The 23276-nt window shown below is 42.6% G+C and overlaps 1 protein-coding gene across 1 annotated transcript in view; it reads right to left on the bottom strand.

The window, feature by feature from the left end:
• LOC119965686 overlaps nucleotides 1-23276 on the bottom strand; it is a 130593-nt gene that overhangs the window by 4503 nt on the left and 102814 nt on the right. Inside the window, exons 8-12 of the mRNA XM_038796447.1 lie at nucleotides 18696-19932; nucleotides 17448-17701; nucleotides 14546-14628; nucleotides 11596-11751; nucleotides 8235-8535 (exon numbers count right to left, since the gene is read on the bottom strand). Coding sequence (XP_038652375.1) covers nucleotides 8235-8535; nucleotides 11596-11751; nucleotides 14546-14628; nucleotides 17448-17701; nucleotides 18696-19932 — 2031 coding nt within the window. The remainder of the gene's footprint in view (nucleotides 1-8234; nucleotides 8536-11595; nucleotides 11752-14545; nucleotides 14629-17447; nucleotides 17702-18695; nucleotides 19933-23276) is intronic.

The following is a 23276-nucleotide window of genomic DNA, read 5'->3' as shown; positions in this document are numbered from 1 at the left end:
CAACTTTGTTATTTTCCGTCCTTCACCCACGGAGGTTCAATCTTCCCGTCGTCCTAAAAATTAAGGCTGAGCAGGAAACAAGTGGCCACCTAAGAGCCTCAGTTGGGACAAGGACAAGGGCAGGCTTCCCATCTGAGGCCTTGTCCGCCACAGCATAAAATTACTACGTGGTTGGGACAGGCAGGCAGATATCCAGAGGGAATCCCATTCATTCAATTTCACGCTGGCCCCGCCTAAAGACCCACCGATTGGGGAATGTAAAATTCTAGCCATTGTCAAAATAGAAGGCAAAATGCTAAATGTTTATGCCAAGTACTAATGTAAAAAATGTAAAAACACTCCCATTATTACTGAACAAGCCCACAAACAAACAGTTTGTATTCAGGTTGACCATTGCTGTTCTCTTACTTCCTACTTTTGTCAGCAACGTAAAATCCAGTTTTCCTAAATCCTCAAAACTAGTTTTGAATCACATTTCTTAATAGTGGGTCTTTTGTACAAATATCAATTTTCTTTATTTACTTGGAACATGAAAAGCCAACAACCAGCATATGATCTCAGCTAACCAGGCAGATTTTTTAAAAACGTGATGGATATAAATGTAACCAGTTAAATTTGATAATTACTTTTTATTGTGTGATAACATTAGATTAAAAAGTATACATATTAACTTATACGATTTCAAGGATGAGGGTGGTACTGTAACTGGAATAAAATAACTTTTAAAAAATTCTTTACCCTGAAAAATAAACAAAGTTAAGTGACTGTTCCACAAAATTTCCAAATTATGATGGAATGACAGTATTTCATAACAACCTAATTTTTGCAGAGTAGATTTAAGTAACTATTGTGGTAAACCAAGCTATTGCATTATATGTATTGTATTGTGCATGCTTGTTCATGCCTGGGCTTGTCCAGGCTGGCTCCGCCTATAGCTCCTCCCCTCGGGCTTATGCATAAAGGTGGCACGTCTCCGCCTCCGGACCCAGTCCGGGTCCAGAGGCAGGAGGCTTGCTGTTTAGTGTATTAAAGCCTCAGTTACGTTCATCGCTCGTCGTGTGTTATTGATGATGTATCACCTATGTGACAAGCTTTTGCACCTATTTGAAGAGAACAGGGGCTGGATTCTCCACAGACCCGCACCAAAATTGCGTTTGGCACGGGGACAGAGAATCGATGTTTACCCGGGAATCGTGCCCAGCGCCGCTCCTGTGATTCTCCGTTCCCTGGAGAATCGCTCGCGCGTGGATTACGCAGCGCGGCTGGGGGGGCATTGACAGAGGCCTCCATCCCCGGCGCTTCTCAGGGCAAAACTGGCCGAGTTCCCGACCGCATGGTTCTAACCACGTATCGCCGGTCGGGAACCTTGGGTGGCGGCTGAGGACTCATCCAAGTGCTTTTCAAAGGGTGTGAAGTTTCCAGTCTCCGCTCCCTTTCCAGGCAGTGCATTCCAGATTCTCACCATCCTCTTTCTCTTGTCAAAATGAAGGAGGGCATCCACCTTGCTTTTGTCAAATCCCCTCAGAATATCCTGCCCCCCCCCCCCAGCCTAAAATTATGCCTCTTCTGATTTATCCTGTCCAAACCCCTCGATCTTATACACCTCAATCATATCCCCCCTCAGCCTTCTCTGCTCTAAAGAAAACAATCCAAGCCAATCCAGATGCTCCATCCCAGGCAACATCCTGGTTAATCTCCTCTGTACCCTCTCCAAGTGCAATCACATCCTTCCTATAGTGAGGTGACAAGAACTTCACACAGTACGCCAGCTGTGGCCTAACCAATGTTCTGTACAGTTCCAACATACCGTCCTTGCTCTTGTATTCTATGTCATGACTAATAAAGGCAGGTGTCCCATATGAACATAGAACATAGAACGATACAGCGCAGTACAGGCCCTTCGGCCCACGATGTTGCACCGACATGGGAAGTCAAAAACTAAAGGCCGTCTAACCTACACTATGCCATTATCATCCATATGCTTATCCAATAAACTTTTAAATGCCCTCAATGTTGGCGAGGTCACTACTGTTGCAGGTAGGGCATTCCACGGCCTCACCACTCTTTGCGTAAAAAACCTACCTCTGACGTCTGTCCTATATCTATTACCCCTCAATTTAAGGCTATGTCCCCTCGTGCTAGCCACCTCCATCCGCGGGAGAAGGCTCTCACTGTCCACCCTATCTAACCCTCTGATCATTTTGTATGCCTCTATTAAATCACCTCTTAACCTTCTTCTTTCTAACGAAAGCAACCTCAAGTCCATCAGCCTTTCCTCATAAGATTTTCCCTCCATACCAGGCAACATCCTGGTAAATCTCCTCTGCACCCGTTCCAAAGCTTCCACGTCCTTCCTATAATGAGGCGACCAGAACTGTACGCAATACTCCAAATGCGGCCATACCAGAGTTTTGTACAGCTGCAACATGACCTCATGGCTCCGGAACTCAATCCCTCTACCAATAAAGGCCAACACACCATAGGCCTTCTTCACAACCCTATCAACCTGGGTGGCAACTTTCAGGGATCTATGTACATGGACACCGAGATCCCTCTGCTCATCCACACTGCCAAGAATTTTACCATTAGCCAAATATTCCGCATTCCTGTTTTTCTTTCCAAAGTGAATCACCTCACACTTCTCTACATTAAACTCCATTTGCCACCTCTCAGCCCAGCTCTGCAGCTTACCTATGTCCCTCTGTAACCTGCAACATCCTTCCACATTGTCTACAACTCCACCGACTTTAGTGTCGTCTGCAAATTTACTCACCCAACCTTCTGTCCCCTCCTCTAGGTCATTTATAAAAATGACAAACAGCAACGGCCCCAGAACAGATCCTTGTGGTACGCCACTCGTAACTGAACTCCATTCTGAACATTTGCCATCAACCACCACCCTCTGTCTTCTTTCAACTAGCCAATTTCTGATCCACATCTCTAAATCACCCTCAATCCCCGGCCTCCGTATTTTCTGCAATAGCCGACCGTGGGGGACCTTATCAAACGCTTTACTCAAATCCATATACACCACATCAACTGCTCTACCCTCGTCTACCTGTTCAGTCACCTTCTCAAAGAACTCGATAAGGTTTGTGAGGCATGACCTACCCTTCACAAAACCATGCTGACTATCCCTAATCATATTATTCCTATCTAGATGATTATAAATCGTATCTTTTGTAATCCTCTCCAAGACTTTACCCACAACAGACGTGAGGCTCACCGGCCTATAGTTACCGGGGTTATCTCTACTCCCCTTCTTGAACAAAGGGACCACATTTGCTACCCTCTAATCCTCTGGCACTATTCCTGTAGCCAATGATGACATAAAAATCAAAGCCAAAGGCTCAGCAATCTCTTCCCTGGCTTCCCAGAGAATCCTAGGATAAATCCCATCAGGCCTCGGGGACTTATCTATTTTCACCTTGTCCAGAATTGCCAACACTTCTTCCCTACGCACCTCAATGCCATCTATTCTAATAGCCTGGGTCTCAGCATTCTCCTCCACAACATTATCTTTTTCCTGAGTGAATACTGACGAAAAGTATTCATTTAGTATCTCGCTTATCTCCTCAGCCTCCACACACAACTTCCCACCACTGTCCTTGACTGGCCCTACTCTTACCCTAGTCATTCTTTTATTCCTGACATACCTATAGAAAGCTTTTGGGTTTTCCTTGATCCTACCTGCCAAAGATATGCTTTCTTAACTACCCTAATCACCTGCTCTGCCACTTCAGTGATCCGTGAATAAGATCCATTTGATCCTCTGAGCTTCCGAGTGTCCTGCCTTGTTCTTTTTCTTCTTCCAAAGTGCATCACCTCGTACTTTTCAGGGTTAAATACAATCTGCCACTGCTCTTCCCATCTGACTAACCCATCTATATTTTCCTGTAACTTACGATCCTCTTCATGTGTGTGTGTATATATATATATATATATATAATATATATAACCAACAACAAGGGACCTAGCACTGATCCCGGTGTAGGCCGCTGGACACCGGCATCCAGATACTGAAACAACCTCCTACCACCACCCTTTGTGTGCTATTACTAAGCTAGTTGTGGATCCATCTCAAGCTTCCTTGAATTGCATGTGCTTCAACTTCTCAGTCTGTCTCCCTTGTAGGACCTTGTCAAAGACTTTGCTAAAATCCATTTAAACTACATCAACAGCACTTCCTTCATTCACACACTTGGTCACATTATCAAAAAATTATCTTAAATTTGTCAGGCAGGACCTCCCTCTGACAAAGCCATGCTGATTATCCCTAATCAACCCATGCCTTTCCAAATGGAAATTCATTCTCTCATTCAGAACTTTCGCCAATAGTTTCCCTACCACTGATGTGAGACACACCAGTCTATAATACATTGGTTTATCCTTCTTGAAAAGTGGAACAACATGAGCTGTTGCCCAGTCCTCTGGCACTACCCCCGTGGCTTGAGAGGAATTTAAAACTTGCATCAGAGCCCCGGTCAGGGTTCCAGTGCTCCTGCCAGTGCCACCCAAGCACCGTGATATTGCCAGAGTGCCTGGGTACCAGGGTGACACTGCCAAGGGTCAGGGCCTGTGGTGGGTCATGCCCATGAAAGGAGGGATGAGGGGGGTATGAAGGGTGGGAGCCCAAAAGGGGTGATGGTAAGGCCCCCCATGATGGAAAAAAGTGTCGGCTAGCTTGGAGAGAAACTTTCGACGGCCCGGAAAGTGGCTTAAGTGTGGTTAGATAGCGGTGGAGAACTTGCCGACAGAGCCGGGGAGAAACACCCAGCCAAATCTGCCTGAAACGACATTTAGAAACTTTTCTGTTAAATTACACCATCATAGAATCCCTACAGTCCACCGACCCTCCGAAACAGCTCCCTAATCTCGGCTCACTCCCCCAACCTATCCCCATAACCCCACCGAACGTTTGGACACGAAGGGGCAATTTAGCATGTCCAATCCATCTAACCTGCACATCAATTTAGCATGCTCAATCCACCTAACCTGCATTTAGCATGTCCAATCCACCTAACCACCCATGTAAACATGGGGAGAATCTGCAAACTCCGCACAGTCACCCAAGCCCATAATTGAATCCGGGTCCCTGGCTTTGTGAGGCGGCAATGCTAGCCACTGTGCTACTGTGCCACCCGGAAGGCGAAAAAACACAATAATAATCTTGTATTGTCACAGGTAGGCTTATATTAACACTGCAATGAAGTCACTGTGAAAAGCCCCTCGTCGCCACATTCCGGCACCTGTTCCAGTACACAGAGGGAGAATTCAGAATGTCCAAATTACCTAACAGCACATCCTTCAGGACTTGTGGACGGAAACTGGAGCACCCAGAGGAAACCCACACAGACACGGGGAGAATGTGCAGTCTCCGCACATACAGTGAGCCAAGCCGGGAATCAAACCCGAGACCCTGGCATTCTGAAGCAACAGTGCTAACCACTGTACTACCGGGCCGCCATGTTACAAGGCTTCAGGTAGAAACCCATTACTGCAAAACAAGAAGTATAATAGAAACATAGAAAATAGGAACAGGAGGACGCTAGTCGGCCATTCGAGCCTGCTCAGTCATTCGTTATGATCATGGCTGATCATCCAACTCAATAGCCTAATCCCACTTTCCCCCCATAATCCTTTGATACACTTCTCCCAAAGTGCTATACCTAACTGCTTCTTAAAAACATACAATGTTTTGGCCTCGACCTCTTCCTGTGGTAACAAATTCCACAGGCTGACCACTCTCTGGGTGAAGACATTTCTCCTCATCTCCGTCGTAAATGGTCTACCCTGTATCCTCAGACTGTGACCCCGGTTCTGGATAGCCCCTGCATCAGGAACATCTTTTCTGCATTTATGCTGTCTAGTCCTGTTAGAATTTTATAGGTTTCTATGAGATCCCCCCCCCCAATCTCATTCTTCTGAACTCCAGTGACTACAAACCTAACTGACTCAATCTTCCTCATACGTCAGTCACGCCACCCCAGGAATCAGTCTGGTAAGCCTTCTCTGCCCTCCCTCTATAGCAAGAACATCCTTCCTCAGATAAGGAGACCAAAACTGCACACAATTCTCCAGGTTTGGCCTCACCTATATAACTGCAGCAAGACATCTCTGCTTCTGTACTTGAACCCGCTTGCAATCAAGGCTAACATGTCATTTGCCTTCTTTACCGCCTGCTGCACCTGCGAGCTTACCTTTAGTGACTGTTACAAGGACACCCAGGTCTCATTGCGCATTCCCCCCACCTAATTTATGGCCACTCAGATAATAGACTGCCTTCCCGCTTTTGCGACCAAGTGGATAACCTCGCATTTATCAAAATAATACTGCATTTGCCATTCACTTGCCCACTCACTCAACTCTGTAACCAATGAAAACAAAGGAGACAAAAGATTGCAGTTAAAATCTATTCAGTATTAAAAATCTGAAAATGCTGGAACACTATGTAAATCAGATAGAATGTGTGGTGAGACAATCAGAGTTTTTTTTTAAATATCTCTTTATTCTCCTCCTTTTTTGCATTTTCTCCCAAATTTACAATGAACAATAATCATGAACAAATATGTCAATCCCCATATCAATAACAACGATCCCATCCTCCCACCAAACCCAAAACATTAGCCCGCATGTTCACATAAACAACTGACAAAAAGGAATTAGGAATCCCCCATAGCCCCCATTAACACCCATCACCCCCCCTCCCCCCAACCCCCCAACTAATGTTCGATGTTATCCAGCTGTTGAAAGTACACAATGAATAATGCCCATGGATTTGTAGAACCTTTCTGCCCTTCTCCTCAGTTCAAACGTAATCTTCTCAAGAGTGAAGAATTCTAACAGAATCCCGGCCACGCCAGGGCACAGGGTGGAGAGGCTGCCCTCCAACCCATCAGGATCTGCCTTCGGGCGATCAACGAGGCGAAGGCTACAACATCTGCCTCCGCACCCGTTTACAACCCTGGCTGGTCCAAAACCCCAAATATGGCCTCCCGTGGGCCCGGGTCCAGTTTCACGTGCACCACTTTAGAAATTACCCCAAAAACCTCCTTCCAGTAATATTCGAGCTTTGGACAGGACCAAAACATATGAATGTGATTAGCGGGCTCCCCCCAGCGACATTCACACACATCTTCTACTCCTTCAAAGAATCGGCTCATCCTCGCCCTCGTGAGGTGTGCTCTGTATACCACGTTCAGCTGTATCAGCCCCAACCTCACGCACGAGGTGAAGGCGTTCACTCTCCGGAGCACCTCACACCAGAATCCCTCCTCCATATCCTCTCCCAACTCTTCCTCCCACTTTGCTTTGATCCCTTCCAGTGGTGCCTTCTCCTCTTCCAAAATAGCCCCGTAAACCGCTGACGCTACCCCCTTGTCCAGTCCCCATGTCGTCAGCACCTCCTCCAGCAATGTGGAGGCTGGGCTCCTCCGGGAAGTTCTGTATCTCCTTTCTGGCAAAATCTCGAACCTGCATGTATCTAAACATTACCCCCTGCTCCAGCCCATACGTGACAATCAGAGTTAATGGGCAAAATTTATCAACTGTTCCTGCCGGCAGGGCCTTCTGATCCTGCCAATGGCAACACCCGCCGCAGGTTCCCCAGCAGCTAAGAGTGTGAACAACAGGGAAATCCATCTTTCTTGTCCCATAACATGCCGGCAGCCCCGGTACATCACCGACTTTCAGCTGTGCGTTCAGCTTGTACAAAGCAGACCGGCTGAGGAGGTTGGCCCTCATTTCAATGTCAAAGTTGCATCGTAATAATGAATTATTCACGGACACCATCAATTTCCATCTGGTTTTGATGGTTTTCGCAAGTTCTTACTAGCTTCGTTCTTTTTTGAAATTGTGTCTTCGTCTTTTTTCTTTCGACTGTTTTGGTCCTTGGTTGCAATAAGATTGACGAAAAACTGTTTGTCTGATGTATCTCATCAACCACATTTACTGATCTTATATGGTCCATTGTCGGACCTGCAAAACACTGTTTTGGAAATTGCCCAACACGGCCACACCTGGAACAGACTTTTCCAAAGACCGGACATTGCCGCGGGCCATGCAGAGTGCCACACATCTGGCACAAGATGGCGGCTCATGTCTGCCGCTTAAAATGGCCACCCGCACGGAGACCACGTTTCTTCATGACGTGCGCCAACACTAATGGCGCTGCCGTCTTCCTCTATGCTGGCACAATGTTTTAAGCAGAGTGTGCTGATTTGCTGTGCAACTACCTTGCTTGCTTGGCAAATCTTTATTGCTTGTTCCAATATCAAATCTTCGACCCCCAGCAACCTCTCAGGTAGCTTATCATTTGATGCACCAAAGATAATTTGGCAGGGGATCAGAGAAGATTTGTGGCTACTGAAGTTGCATGACTGGGCCTTCAGCCTCAAGTCAATGACAAAACTGTTGAACAATTTGCCAGGTTTCTGGGTACGCGTACAGAACATATATCTTGCAAATATCTCATTGCTTTTGGGGTAGCAATGTCGATCAAAGTACCCCTCGGATTTCATTGTATCTCTTGCTCGCCTGCTCATTGTCAATAGCAGAAGTATTATACAGTTCAGTTGCTTGTGGACCTGCCACCATTTGCAGCAACGCTATTCGCCTTTAGTCAGGCCGTGCCTGCAGGCCTAGGGCCGATATATAGTGTTTGAACTGCTGCTTGAAGAGCCGCCAGTTTTCATCTACATTACCGGATATCTGAAGCTGGTAGGAGGTTTTCAGTCCTCCATCTCGAGCTTCACAGTGTCTTCTAGTACTTTGGGTTGCCAATGCCTGCAGTTCACCAGGTCAGTCCCTTCTACTGAATTTTAACTTTGTCAGTGCCGTCATTATCTTCAAATCTTCAGCACTCTGGTATAAGGTTGTGTTCGGTGTTCGACATCTAGCCAGGAATCCACAGAACTGCTTGTGACTTGTCCAAACCAGGATCTTTATGAAAGCACACATGGTGCAGAGCAAGTTATCATGGAGTTTCTTTATACTCCCTTGGAACTACCCCTATGCACGACTCTCCTCATGTACGTTTTATAACCTTCTGAGGATCACACGATCTGCCCTGGATTATATCTGAGTGCCTTGTCACATGACCACTGTCTCGAAACGCATGGTGGATCTGTACCACCACCTGCTGGTTGGAGCTCACACCACCAACTATATACAATATTGTTTAGACTGCACGGTGGATCTGGACCTCCACCTGCTGGTTGGAGGTCGCACCACCAACTATGTACAATACTGTCTCCAAGCATATCACCACATTGGGGTGTCGACTGAGGTGGACAACAACTGGAGCTCCAGGTCTGGCCTTGTCCACACTGTCTTCTGGGAGATCTGGCCAGCTACTTTGCTGTCTGCTGGAAGATATAGGCAGCAATCCACACACAGGCTTCAGTGCTTTCTTAAACATGTTCTTCCCTTTGAACTCTATAGTTTCATCCAGCCTCTCAGAAGTGCCCTTTTGCCAGAATTTATCAAACTCTTTTCTTTACCTTAGCTTCTATGTTTTTAAAAGTAAATTCACCTTTTCTCTACCACATTTACTTACAATTTTTACAACTTGCATCTGTCCCCGTTTGAACTAAAACATCCCACTTCAAACCAACTACTTTTATTGCCTTAGGTAAATTATTATTGAAATTCCTCTTGGTTCATTAACATATCAAAATCACTTCTTATTGTTATTTTAGACCTTTGCATGTACTCATTCTATAATCCAATTACAAAGATCACATCCCCAACAGCCTATTTTTCAGAACGATAAAAATGACATTGATACTGCCAAAAAAATATATAAACCCTAATTCTTTCAACATAACGCAACATTATTACAATTAGCTCTTACTGATGTTTTCCCCTGCCTTATGTTATGTAACGCAAAGCTGAAAAAATATTTTTTTTTATTAAGAGTTTCATTCTCACCAAAGAGGCTTCAGGTGAATGCACCTGCAACAACCAAATTCTGCTCACATTTTGACAGCTGGGATATTCCACTACAGCAACTGAGACAATCCACAACACTAAATAAAACAACCTACAACATTCTAAAGAAAAAGCCAATCACTATCTCCTAATCTTAACAGATCTTTAAAAAGAATTCCGGCATCCGGATCTACATCTTGACCAAAAACAAAAAATTCTTCCTTGGGTCATACTCTGTGTACCAAGGTGTATTGGCATCCACCCATTACTTTTTGAGATATATTCTTTACAAATAGACAAACAGGGGCAAAATATTCCCTACTGCCTGTTTTCAGTAGCAGAGATGAATACATTAGTTTGCTTGCATTGGAGAGATGAGAAAGCTCTAGCTAATTGCTTATCTCAGCCAAAGACATGAATGCTGCTGTTGGCAAGTATTTATGTTGCACTGGAGGTGTTGGTACATACCACCTCTCTGGAGGTATCTTCAACTGGAACTGTGCTCGATCTGTTTCAGACTCTTATTCTCAACAAAGTGAAATAATCTCACTCAAATTTGCTAATATCAGAGAGTAACTCATTCAACGTATTTGCTGTCCAGTGTTTTTATACCTGACTCTTGGGTATTCTGCAATCACATTGCTGATTAAAGAATAGTATGCCTGGCCAATGTTTGTGGCAATATTCAGAGTTCATGTTTCAGGCACATCACAAGTCTCTCCCTATCCTGTAAGTTTCAAGTACATCAAGTACATTCAAGCCTATCCCTAATCGCCCTTGAACGGAGTGGCTTGCTAGGCCATTTCGGAGGGCAGTTAAAAGTCAACCACATCATTGTGGGTCTGGAGTCACGTGTAGGCCAAACCAGGTAAGGTTGGCAGATTTCCTTCCCTAAAGGACATTAGTGAACCAGATGGGTGTTTACGGCAATCGACAATGGTTTCATCGAATGTATCGACAAAAATGGTATGATTCTCCAATATTTATTACCATTGCTGCAGTCTCTTGTATGATGATGAGAAGAAGCAATATCCCAATATGTCTGCACTATGCCTCATGTCAGTCAATATCAAGGTACAGGTAAGATGCCTTTGTCACCAGTGTTACTTTTGGATTTCAAAATATGTAGTGCCTAGGGTATTCGTTACTTGTGTAGTTTCCATGCAATCGCTTAACAAGCAATGTTATGACTTTGGAGGGAAAAAAGTCTGATGTTCAATATCCATGGATATAGTTGTATCTGTGCAAATCAATTTTCACTTTCCACTTTATCAGGTTCTTTCCCACATTTTCCTTTGTTGTTGTCAGACTTCTTCATATTGCTCAAATTTCACTAATCATGATGGCTTGAAATCTACACCTGGTCAGTTTCCAAACAACATTAACCAGGAACACTTTTTCCAGAATATGTGCAGAATCTAATCCACTATAACTGAGATTAATGGACTGGAATTTGTTAATGCTAAAACAATAGATGCATTCTGTAGATTGTAGTTATCAGAGATGGGCTACATATTTTAAAAGAGCCAGATACAAAGTCTAAAGAGACTATAGATGGTATATGTGAGAAGCAAGCTGTCAGTCATTTCATATATACCCCAGAAACATTTAGAATGACTCCCATTTATTGTCGAGGAGTAAACATATTTTGAAGTGCAAATTTACCTTGTAACAATGCTCAAGTTGCTTGGACCAGTGAGGCGCAGGTTTCGAACAGGATCCTGAATTACAATGGTTGAAGTCAGTGGAACAGCTTTCTTACTGAAGAAGGCATCAATACTATAGATTCCCGCAAATGGATAAGTGTAGTTGATGCTGAAACTATGAAAGGTTTTTGTCAGTCACAAAATCAAATTAGGAAGACAAGCCAAATTAGGAAGTAACAATTAGAGAATGTTAAGCAGCAATTTATCTGCAATTCATATTCGGGTTAGTTAACATATGTGCCATTGTATAAATACTTTTAACAACCACCTGTGAAAAAGAATCATTCTCCAAATAGGACATCACATATAAAAGCCGACAGAGAACTGGCAAGAAGACACAAAAAACCCCTTTTAGTTTAGAATTTGCACTTATAACAGGATTGATTTTACATCAAACCCATACGCCTAATATTGACTTGATTCTTTAAAATTACCAAAGAAATATATAATCTTTACCTACCTTGCCTTTCAGTGTTCATAGCTCCATGGGAACTGAACACTCTTAGCTTAAGTAGTTCTTTTTGAAATGTGTACCTGGACAGTAAGATGTTTGACAGCCAAAACTTCCAATGGGCAGAACCTTACCAAACCCTAAGAGGTGGGCTTGAAATTAGAACTTGGAAAAATGTCTTGGGAACTGGCATTGGGGTAGCAGGCTGGCGCATTCCCATCCATGATAAGATTCATTATCTGCAGAGACTACCTGCCCGACAGCAGCGGGTTCTCATATAATTAACTTCTCATTTGTGGCAGCAGATGGGCTCACCAATGAGGACCAGATCCAGTAGGTGGCCTGCTGGCTGCTGACCTATGGGGGGATCTACGAGGCCTCCCACACTCATCTGCCCACCACCTCCTCTCCCAGCTGTGGTCACCATTTATTTTATTATATTTTAATCGCTTCAGAGGGTCCTCAGGATAGAGGCATCCCTCGTGTTATCTTCGGAGAGTGGCAATACCTACCTCTGATGATGAGGCTGCTTAATTGGATAGCAGTCCAGGAGGCAGCTTCTTAATTGACTGCCTCTTGGAAAATCTCCCAAGTGGGCACCCTGACCAGCAGACCCGAGTCAGGACGCAGAAATGATCACAACTCATCGCTTCTTGTCCTTTTGGCTAAGATGAGCATGAGGTCAGGTGTAATGCCTGAATCTAGTATGTCTCTCTTGTGGGGACCATGAATTGGATTGAATTTGAATTGGTTTTTGGAGCAGGCAAGGAGCTGGATTACGGGTTTGCCCCTGTCCACACTCTGAGCTTTGGATTTGCAACTCTGATAAAGGAATATAAAAAAAGATCATAACTTGAACAGAGAATTGCACCCCTTGCATCCGATCATACACTTTATAGCAATGACAAATGGCTAGTGATCAGGGATGCATGTTCTACCTCAGGGGTGGGCAAACTACGGCCCGCGGGCCGCATGCGGCCCGCCAAAGGTATTTCTGCGGCCCACCAAGTCATTAAAAAAAAAAAAAAAAAATTTTGTTTTTAATTTTTTTTTTTTTTTTTTTAATTTTTTTTTAAGGTTAATAGGGGGGGGGGGCTGTTGGGTTACTTACTGGTATAGGGTGGATACGTTGACTTGAGTAGGGTGATCATTGCTCGGCACAACGTCGAGGGCCGAAGGGCCTGTTCTGTGCTGTACTGTTCTATGTTCCATATGAGGCGCCCAGAATCATAACCGGGTGAAGTAATTATTTTACTTAATATACTATGCGGCCCTTTGTGAATTGTGAATTTCTGAATGTGGCCCTTGCACGGAAAAGTTTGCCCACCCCTGTTCTACCTGATACTTCCCTCTTCAGAAGGGCAACGAGACCAAATAGAATGCACCTGAACAATGTGTAATATACTCCACCTTTAAAATGGAAAAATGTCCAAAGTGTTTCAGAGAGGCCCGAGGAAGGAGATGCCAAATGAAAGAAGTGGGGTTAGAAAATGTGACTGAAAGCTTAATCAAAGTGGTAGTTTTTAGAAAGATTATTAAAGGAAGAGAAAGCGATTGAGAGGCAAAGGTTTATGAAGGAATTTCAGTGAGTGGCACCAAGGCAGTTGAGGTTATATGTTATCTGTTGGGATTCTTTACCAACTGGCAGCACAAACCCGCCCGTGGGATCCCTGGCATCAGAGGCTAACTTCAATGGAAAATCCCTTGACAAGAGGCGGGAAAAGAGAATTCCGCCACCAGTGAATGACACGCCACCGGGAAACTCGCGGCTGCGGGGACTGGGGAATCCACCCCATATGTTGGAGTCAGCCAGGCAATGAAATTAAAGTCAGTCGGTGAGGTCAGAGTTTCACTCTGCCTGGAATTTTAAAGTTTAAGAGGTGCTTTGAGGCAAAAGAATTGTGAAGGTGCTTGATCAATATTAGGACAGCGATAAAGACAGCAAATAAATTTAGCGATAAGAAGAACAAATAAATTCAGCCACAGCAGATACCAGTCAAGTGATTCAAAGCTAAGTTGTCAGAATGAAGAGAAGTAGTTATGTCCTCTTTGGTTACGCAGATTGTGATTCGTTAGGTTAAATATGGAGGAGGCGGAGGCAAGAACACATCAAGACCATCATCATTGTAAATGAGAATCTGAGAAATACAATTAGCCTGAAGTAATCATCTTAAATTCAGTGGCATCAAATTTATTTTATTATGTCCACAAAAATGATTGAAAAAAAAGGAGATTTAATTACTTCTCCACTAATTGACACCAATGAAATGATAATGTCCAGTGAATGACAACCGTAATAAAACAGAAACTATTATATTACACAACTGCACCTAAAATACGTACGGTCATTCTTTGGTTATTCTATACATATATGTATTGTTTTCTTGCCAGAATTCTCCATCTTGCTCAACAGGTTTGTCTCAGTTTCTTATTAAATATGAAAAAGTCATTTATGTACCTATTGTAACTGGAAGCAGAAATGTTTGACATATTTCCGTCACCAAAGTTAATTACAACTTCGCCCATGTCTGGCAAAATGTTCTGTAAAAAATAGGAGGCTAAGATGATGAAAGAAAATGGACAGCAGCATTATGAGACAAAAAGCAAAATGGGAAGACCAGAGATGGAAAACCCCTGACAACAGAAAAAGAAATACAAAATTATAAAACAAAAGCCAGCAAAGTATTATTGAACGTTAAAACAACAAAAAAATTGAGCTGTGTGTATATCTATTATTGGTGGATGGAGGATAAAAGGGAGAAGGAAGTAAAGGAGATAAGAGAGGAGTGCAAAGGACAGAGAGAGAGAGCAGAGCAAATGAGAAGAGAGTAAGAATGTGGGTCATTGCATGACATTCACACATCTCCTATAGATGCAATATCATCCACTGTTTTACCAATTCACCATTTATAATATTTAACAGGGAGTCGGGATATATGGCACTTTTCAAGTGAGACAGAGCAACAGGAAGAGGGAACAATTGCAGCAAATAATGTCAGAAAGAAGGATAAGGAGTGACAAAGGGAAAGATGTAGGGTATAAACAAAAAGAGAATGGGGAAGAAAGCATCACGAGAGAGGAAGAAGGTGGAGGAGGGGGCAGAGAGAGAGAAAAAGAGTGTATGGAAGAGGGGGATGCGAGGGAGGTATATGAGCAAACAATTGTTGCATTGTTTTGTGTTCCATACAGCAGTGGTAGAAGAAACACTTCATTCAGAGTCCACTTGCTCAGTAATAATCATTCTACTGTCAAAAAAGCAATTGATTGTTTAACCAACTTTGAGAGACAAAGATAGATATGAGGAAAGGTAGCCAAATAACTTCTTCCCTCAACTTTTCATATCTTGTTTTGTAATGCCAGTGAGGAAGGATATTGCAGATCGAGAGTAAGGGCCCTCTGACCTTTCACCACCCACCCTTGGAGGGAGAGAATGAGTGGGAAGGTAAGAAAGCAAGGGGGAAAGAGAAGATGTACAGGTTGAGCAAGTTGTTGATGGAAGCGAGGGCTTGTAGGAATGGGTGGAATAGCGGGAAGTTGAAGGAGCAGGAAATAAGATGGTGGCAAGATTAGGTGTAGGAAGCATGGTTGATTGGGAGTGGTGGGAAGGAAGCCACTCAAGGCCATATTTTCCTCCAACTCTAGTCCAAATGCAGGCTGCGCCCAATGGAGACTCCATTGCCCACAATGCCATATAACAGCACCCCACTTGACAAAAAGAGAAAGAGAACAAGAAAACACAGGAGTAGAAAAGACAGAATGATGGAAACAAAACAATTATTTTCAAAGCAACAATTACTATTTTTATTGTCGAGAAATGTTATGGCACATGTTTGTGTATAGCATCTCTCATGAAAGTAGTAATGGGGAAAATGTGCAGATAATCTGTGAATATTGGATAATGGATGAATGCTGGCCAGAAAACAAAAGACATTCCCCTCGGGCAGCACAGTGGCGCAGTGGTTAGCATTGCTGCCTCCTGGCGCCGAGTTCTCAGGTTCGATCCCAGCACTGGGTCACTGTCTGTGTGGAGTTTGCACATTCTCCCCGTGTTTGCGTGGGTTTCACCCCCGCAACCCAAAGATGTGCAGGGTAGGTGGATTGGCTACACTAAATTGCCCCTTAATTGGAAAAAAAATCAATTGGTTACTCTAAAGTTTTTTTAAAATAAAAAAATAAACTATCTTCTGCAAATAGTACCACAAAATGTTTTCAAATTTAACTTAACAACTGAATAACCCAGTTTAATAGCTCATCCAAAATATAGCACCTCTGACAGTGCAGCATTCCTTCAGTGTTACACTAAAGCGTCAGACTAGATTATATGCTCACATCTCTGGAATTAGTTTGAATGCACATCCTTCTGATTCAGAGGTGAGAATGCTACCACTGTGCAAAACTGATATTTACGTTTTTCATTATAGGCTGTATTTTTTTTGTTGCAGTTATACACACCTGCCAGTAGAGGTGCTGCCACATGTACACACACCTGCTAGTCGAGGTGCTGCCACATATCAAGTTCACATAACCAGATTCAATTTTAAATTCCTATGCCCACCTGTTTAATTAAAGTATTGAAAAATAAGTACTGAATGCATGACTTTAAAATGAGGGATTGAATTAATCCAAGCATGCCCTGGAACAATTATTCCCTCACCCTCTAACCTTGCTTCACCTGAAGAATAGTCTTTACTCCCAAAGCAGAACTCTACAAGAGATCACAAGCTTATAATAGCATTACATTTTAAAATGAAGGCAAACAAAAGCATCCTGACTATCATTCATTTACCACAAAATGCAGCATATTAAGAAATCAAAGTGTCAAATGAGAATAAGTTCCTTTGGCTCATCAAGTCTATTCCTCCAACCTGGGAGAAAAGTCATCAATCTGCTTCTTTATAAAACTTTGTTATAAAGATATTTGAGATGGAGATGATAGCAACTGTATTTGCTGACTGTTAAGAATCATCCAAATGCATGATAAAGAGTCTTTTGACCCTCCAACTGAAATGGGAATGGAGTGCACTGTACTTGTTGGGCAATAACCTGTGCAGATAACTGGAGCTGCAAAATTGAACAGGTGACTACCTCAAACTTTCCTATCAGTTGATGCAACTTCCTGGAATATACATACCCAAATGTGGCGACCTTACCCATAGCCCATGTAAAATTTATCATTTTTTAGCTTCTCCGAAACCTTCAGGAGATTCACCATACTAAGATGGGAGGGAAAGAGCATTGCTCTCTACTGAAGATAACTCCCCATCCTTGCATCACTACAAACACAGGAAAATTAAGGGTCCTAGTTTTCAATACAATTTTGACTTAAAATAGAATGTTCCTGCAATCGTAGAAAATATTACCTTAAATGTATAGGTTACAGCTTGCCCAGCCGCCATGTTGGTTAAATGAGTGAGTCTTGGCCCACTACCCAATTTGGAAACATTTAATACAAGTTCACTCGAGGTCTCTGAGGCTAGATTGGAAACAGACAAAGCAACCCACTGAAGCCCAGCTTTTTTACATCTGTACATTATAACAGGACTACCAGTTGTCACGGTCTGGTTGTGAAAGAGAGTCCATTTGTAGATGTATGCTCTGTTTTTCCACAGGTATTCTGAAAATTAATGTAGACAATGAACTGTCACAAGTGTTCAAATGAAAAACAAAAACAAAAACAATTTCACAAACAATTTTGTTCTGGCCACAGATGCATATTTTCTATATGTGCTACAGAAATTTTTACAGTAAGGACGTGGAGGTGAAGATCTGATATAAGCTTGGGCTAAATGTTTAATAGGTGGGTAGTCTGGTGGCAGAGTAGTCAGCACTTCTGCCACACGGCATCAGGGATCCGGCTTTGATTCGGATATTGGGTGACTGTGTGGAGTTTGCACATTCTCTGTCTGCATGGGTTTCCTCTGGGTGCTCCGGTTTTCTCCCACAAGCCAAAGATATGGAGGTTAAGTGGGGCTAGGGGGACAGGGTGGAGGAGAGGACCTAGGTAGGGTGCTCTTTCAGAGGGTTGGAGCAGACTCGATGAGCTGTATGACCTCCTTCTGCACTGTTGGGATTCTATGGGATAGGACACAGGAGATGAAAACCCATGTAACTAAATTCAATTTTGGTGAAGGCTAATGACAATGAGTTGTTGCTCCGGGTTGCAAACCTGATATTTTGAAATCAAATTATATCTATTGCAAATCAAGTAAACTTTAGACAATTAAAAGTGGCAGTAAGAAGCTAAAATAAAATGTTATTTATCCACAGGTGGTGGGTAATAGAAAGAGTTTAAAGAAACGTTCCGAAATTAATCAACATAAACCTAACCAAAACCCGTCTCAAAAGCTTTTCAATTACAAAGGCTTTTTATATGCTGCGTAATATTATTGTCGGTGCGTATTAATTTTTTTAACAATACAATTATCAGATTCATGTTTATGGTTCAGTGGAACTTCGGGTGAAAATTCTCAACTCCTTGTTTTTGCAACACAATTACCCCCCGGAATTATAGGGTTAACCAAATCAAAAAGCATACCATTGCAATTATCCTTTAACCTTAGTTCTGAATTGAATAAATGTCAGTTTTAACCTTTTTTATTAAAACTTACCATTAACTTTTGCAATAAAAATGACATCTTCTCCAACAATGGGTTGTTGTTGTATTTCTATGGAAACAACATGGATTTCTTTAACCACCAGTGCTGTGACTGAAACATTACGAGAAGTAACCAGGTTTGCAACCCGGAGCAACAGCTGCAATTCCCCTATTTGAGCAAAAGTAAAAGGCAGATCCAGAGAACTATCTGCCACATAACTATTGGTGTTATACACAGTGGAATCATTCACCAGTACTTCAACAGTCAGGTCTGTGCCGGATGTTACACAGGTAGAGATGATTACGGTTTGATTAACTGTGATTATGTTGGGAATACTTGTTATAATATCTCCCACAGGCTCTTGCACTGTAAACCGGATTGCATTTGCTGTTATTTCATTTAAATTGTTTCTTGCTGTTACACCGGCCAAGTAGACTCCTGGATGTGTATATGTGTGCACCATTAGAGGTGTACTCGCTTGCACATCTGTAGAATTGGAAGAAAATGTCCATGCATATGTGATGTTACTTCCAGTGAGTACTTGAGCATAAAGAGTGATTGTAGAATCAGTTGGTAAGTATCTAGGACTAGAGCTGAACAGAGCGAGGCCCTCGATTGCATCCTGGACTTCAATAGTGGTACTAAATGAGGCACTGCTGATTGGATTAGAAGCTGTCACCTGGAGCACATAGATCCCTACTGTTTCAAATAAATACTGGAAACACCAGTCAGTCGTCCTTCTTACTCTTAAAGTTCTGCTGCCATTTTGGATAGTCCAAACACATTGTGACCCTGTTTTATTAACTTCACCAACAGCGCTAAAGGTCAGGTTTACTCTTGAAGGCACTATTTTATCCCATAGAAATAAATCAATTTTGTTTATGCGATCATAGACTTGTATTAGCTCTGCCAGTGTTGCATTGATAACAGCCAATCCATAATACAGTCCAATGGAAACATTAAATCCACCAACAAAGCTGTAAGTATGGAAGATTTGAATGCGCAAAGTACAATTTTGCAGGCCATAGTCTTCCATCAGTTGGAGGTGGGAATCACTTTCAAATGCTGGTGAATGGTCACCCAGTGTGTGACGGTGAGTCATTCCAGGTTCAAATGTGATGTCAAAGGCTAATAGTTGGCGTATTGTAGTGAACAACTCCATTTCCAATGTTAGATTCTCACCAACGGCAACATTATAACCACTTTTCGACTGAAATGTCAGGCTGGAGAGCGATTCCTTCACAACAGCCTACAGAAATAAAAAATATAACTATGGTCAGTAAGCCAACCTATTGTCAGAAGACATAGACTGTTATTAAGTCATTGAGAATGGACACATAATTAAAAATGACATTCCATCCAAAATTTCCATGGGAACTGATATCAACTGCTAGCAGCAGCCATTATTTACATGTAGACTCAGATATTGAGCACCTGGTCACAATCCTGTTTTAAATAAACACACTATGTGCAGCAAGGGTGACCAATTAGCAACCTGGAGCTGAAATCCAAACTGCTCATGACAGTTGCATCTTTCCATGACCCAGTGGTAGAAGTGACCACCACACACACACACACACCTTTTATTGAGGCAAAACCCAGAGTTCTCCGTCTGTTCATGTTGGTGGAATTCTCAGGTCCCGCTGCAGTGACTGGAGTGTTGGCTGAGTACTAAATTCTCCATTCTCGATGGCGGCTGTGGCGGGGTGAACTCAAATCGGAGAATCCCACCCAAAGTTTTCTCTTCACACTGAAGAGTGTTCATAAGAGCATTGTAAAAAAAGGAGTGAATGTAGGCCATTCAGCCCATCGAGACTGCTCCACTGCTGATCTAATTGTGGGCAAAAACGCTACTTTCCTGTCTACCCCATAACCCTGAACTCAAAAATCTGTCTCAGCCCTGCATACATTCAATGACACTGCCTCCTCATCTCTCTTCGGCAAAGGATTCCAGAGATTACTGATCCTCGATCAGCCAAAATCCCCCCCTCAGTCATGTCGTAAATAGGAAATCCCTTATTTTGAAACTGTGCCCTCTAGCTCTAGATATGTCCAACCTATCAATGTCCCTACCTGAGGAACCCCCTCAGAATCTTACATGTTTCAAAAAGATCATCTCTCATTCAACCAATTTAATATAGGCCCAACCTGTTCAATCTTTCCTCAAAGACATATCCCTCATTACAGAATCAACCTTCCTCAGTGAACCGTCTTTGAACTGATTCCAAAATAAGCATGACCCTTCTTAGGATGACCAAAATTGTGCACATTGCCTGGGTATGGTCTCAACAATGCAGTGTACAATTCTAGCAAAACCCTCCGTACCTTTATACTCTACCCCTCCCCCCCCCCCCTCCTCCTTGAAATATAGACCAACATTCCATTTGCCTTCCTAATCACGTCCTGTGCCAGTAAGCTGGCATTTTGTGGCCCATGTACAAGGATGTCTAGATCTCTCTTTACTGCAGAAGTTTGCAGGCTCTCTCTATTTAAATAATAATCTGCTGTTATTTTCTTCCTGCCAAAGTGGACAACCTGACATTTTTCCACATTGTTGTCCATGTACCATTTTTTTTCCCACTCTGTGAAAAGATATATATCCCTTTACAAATTCCCTGTATCCTCCTCACAACTTGCTTTCTTACCTATTTTTGTATTGTCAGCAAATTTGGCTTCAATACACTTAGTCCCTTCATCCAAACTATTCATAGATTGTAAATAGATGAGGCCCCAGCACTGATCCCTGTGGCACTCCACCAGTTACAGTTTGCGATTCCGCAAATGATCAATTTTCTCATTCCTATTAGTTAGCTAGCCCTCTGTCTATGCTAATTCATCACGCCCAACTCAATGAGCCCTCATCTTGTACAGTTAATCTTGTGTGTGGCACATCAGTCTTCTGAAAATTGAACAGGTGACTACCTCAACCTTTCCTATCAGTTGATGCAACTTCCTGGAATATACATACCCAAATGTGGCGACCTTACCCATAGCCCATGTAAAATTTATCATTTTTTAGCTTCTCCGAAACCTTCAGGAGATTCACCATACTAAGGTGGGAGGGAAAGAGCATTGCTCTCTACTGAAGATAACTCCCCATCCTTGCATCACTACAAACACAGGAAAATTAAGGGTCCTAGTTTTCAATATACTTTTGACTTAAAATAGAATGTTCCTGCAATCGTAGAAAATATTACCTTAAATGTATAGGTTACAGCTTGCCCAGCCGCCATGTTGGTCAAATGAGTGAGTCTTGGCCCACTACCCAATTTGGAAACATTTAATACAAGTTCACTTGAGATCTCTGAGGCTAGGTTGGAAACAGACAAAGCAACCCACTGAAGCCCAGCTTTTTTACATCTGTACATTATAACAGGACTACCAGTTGTCACAGTCTGGTTGTGAAAGAGAGTCCATTTGCAGATGTATGCTCTGTTTTTTCACAGGTATTCTGAAAATTAATGTAGACAATGAACTGTCACTTGGTCCCTTCATCCAAACTATTCATAGATTGTAAATAGTTGAGGCCCCAGCACTGATCCCTGTGGCACTCCACCAGTTACAGTTTGCCATTCCACAAATGATCAATTTTCTCGACTCTCATTCCTATTAGTTAGCTAGCCCTCTGTCTATGCTAATTCAACACGCCCAACTCAACGAGTCCTCATCTTGTGCAGTTAATCTTGTGTGTGGCACATCAGTCTTCTGAAAATCCAAATGCCCTTCACTTAATAATTCCCCTTTATCAATCCTTCTTGTTACATCCTTAAAGAACTATAATAAATGTGTCAAACATGATTTCCCAGCCACAAAACTCTGTTGACTCTGCTGTATCGTATTATGATTTTCTAAATACCCTGCTCCTACCTCCTCAACAGTGAATTCTAGAATGTTCCCAAAGAGAGATTTTAGGTAAACTGGCGTATAGTTTCCTGCTTTCTGTCTCCATCATTTTATGCTGCATTTGCAAGAATAAGAATAAGCAAGTACCCAAGAATATTCAGGTCCCAGCCACGATCACTGTGCAACCAGGTCTCTGTAACGGTCATCATATCATACTCATTTATTTCTATTTGTACAATCAATTCATCCATTTTATTACGGATGCTGTGTGTATTCAGATAAAGATAATTCTGTCTTTTTACAATTTCTCACTTATGAGTTTATTTGCTGGTGCACTCGTATTGTACATTCTATCCACCGTGTATCATAACCCATAACACTACCCTGCACTATTAGCCTGAGTTTTCTCTTTACATTTTCCAAATCTCCCCTGATGCCAACACCCCTGACCCCCGCCGCTTACTTTAAAGACCATTCTACAACCCTATGTATACAATTCACCAGTACACTTGTCCAAGTGGTTCAGGTGACAGCCATCCCAATAGTACAGCTCCCTCTTCCACAATATGTCCCAAGAATCAAAATTCATTTCTCTTTCACCAACCTTTGAGTCACACATTCAACTCTCTGATCTGATTTACTGTTTGCCAATTGGCATGTGGCTAATGCAGAAAACCAGAGATTGTTACCTTTGCGGTTACACTTTTTATTTAAGTTCCTAAGAATATAAGAAATAAGAGCAGGAATAGA

This window comes from Scyliorhinus canicula, chromosome 5 (assembly GCF_902713615.1).
Source record: "Scyliorhinus canicula chromosome 5, sScyCan1.1, whole genome shotgun sequence".
Taxonomy (NCBI): Eukaryota; Metazoa; Chordata; class Chondrichthyes; order Carcharhiniformes; family Scyliorhinidae; genus Scyliorhinus; species Scyliorhinus canicula.
Note: the sequence above shows the minus strand (reverse complement) of the source record. Positions and strands in the feature narration are given on the sequence as shown.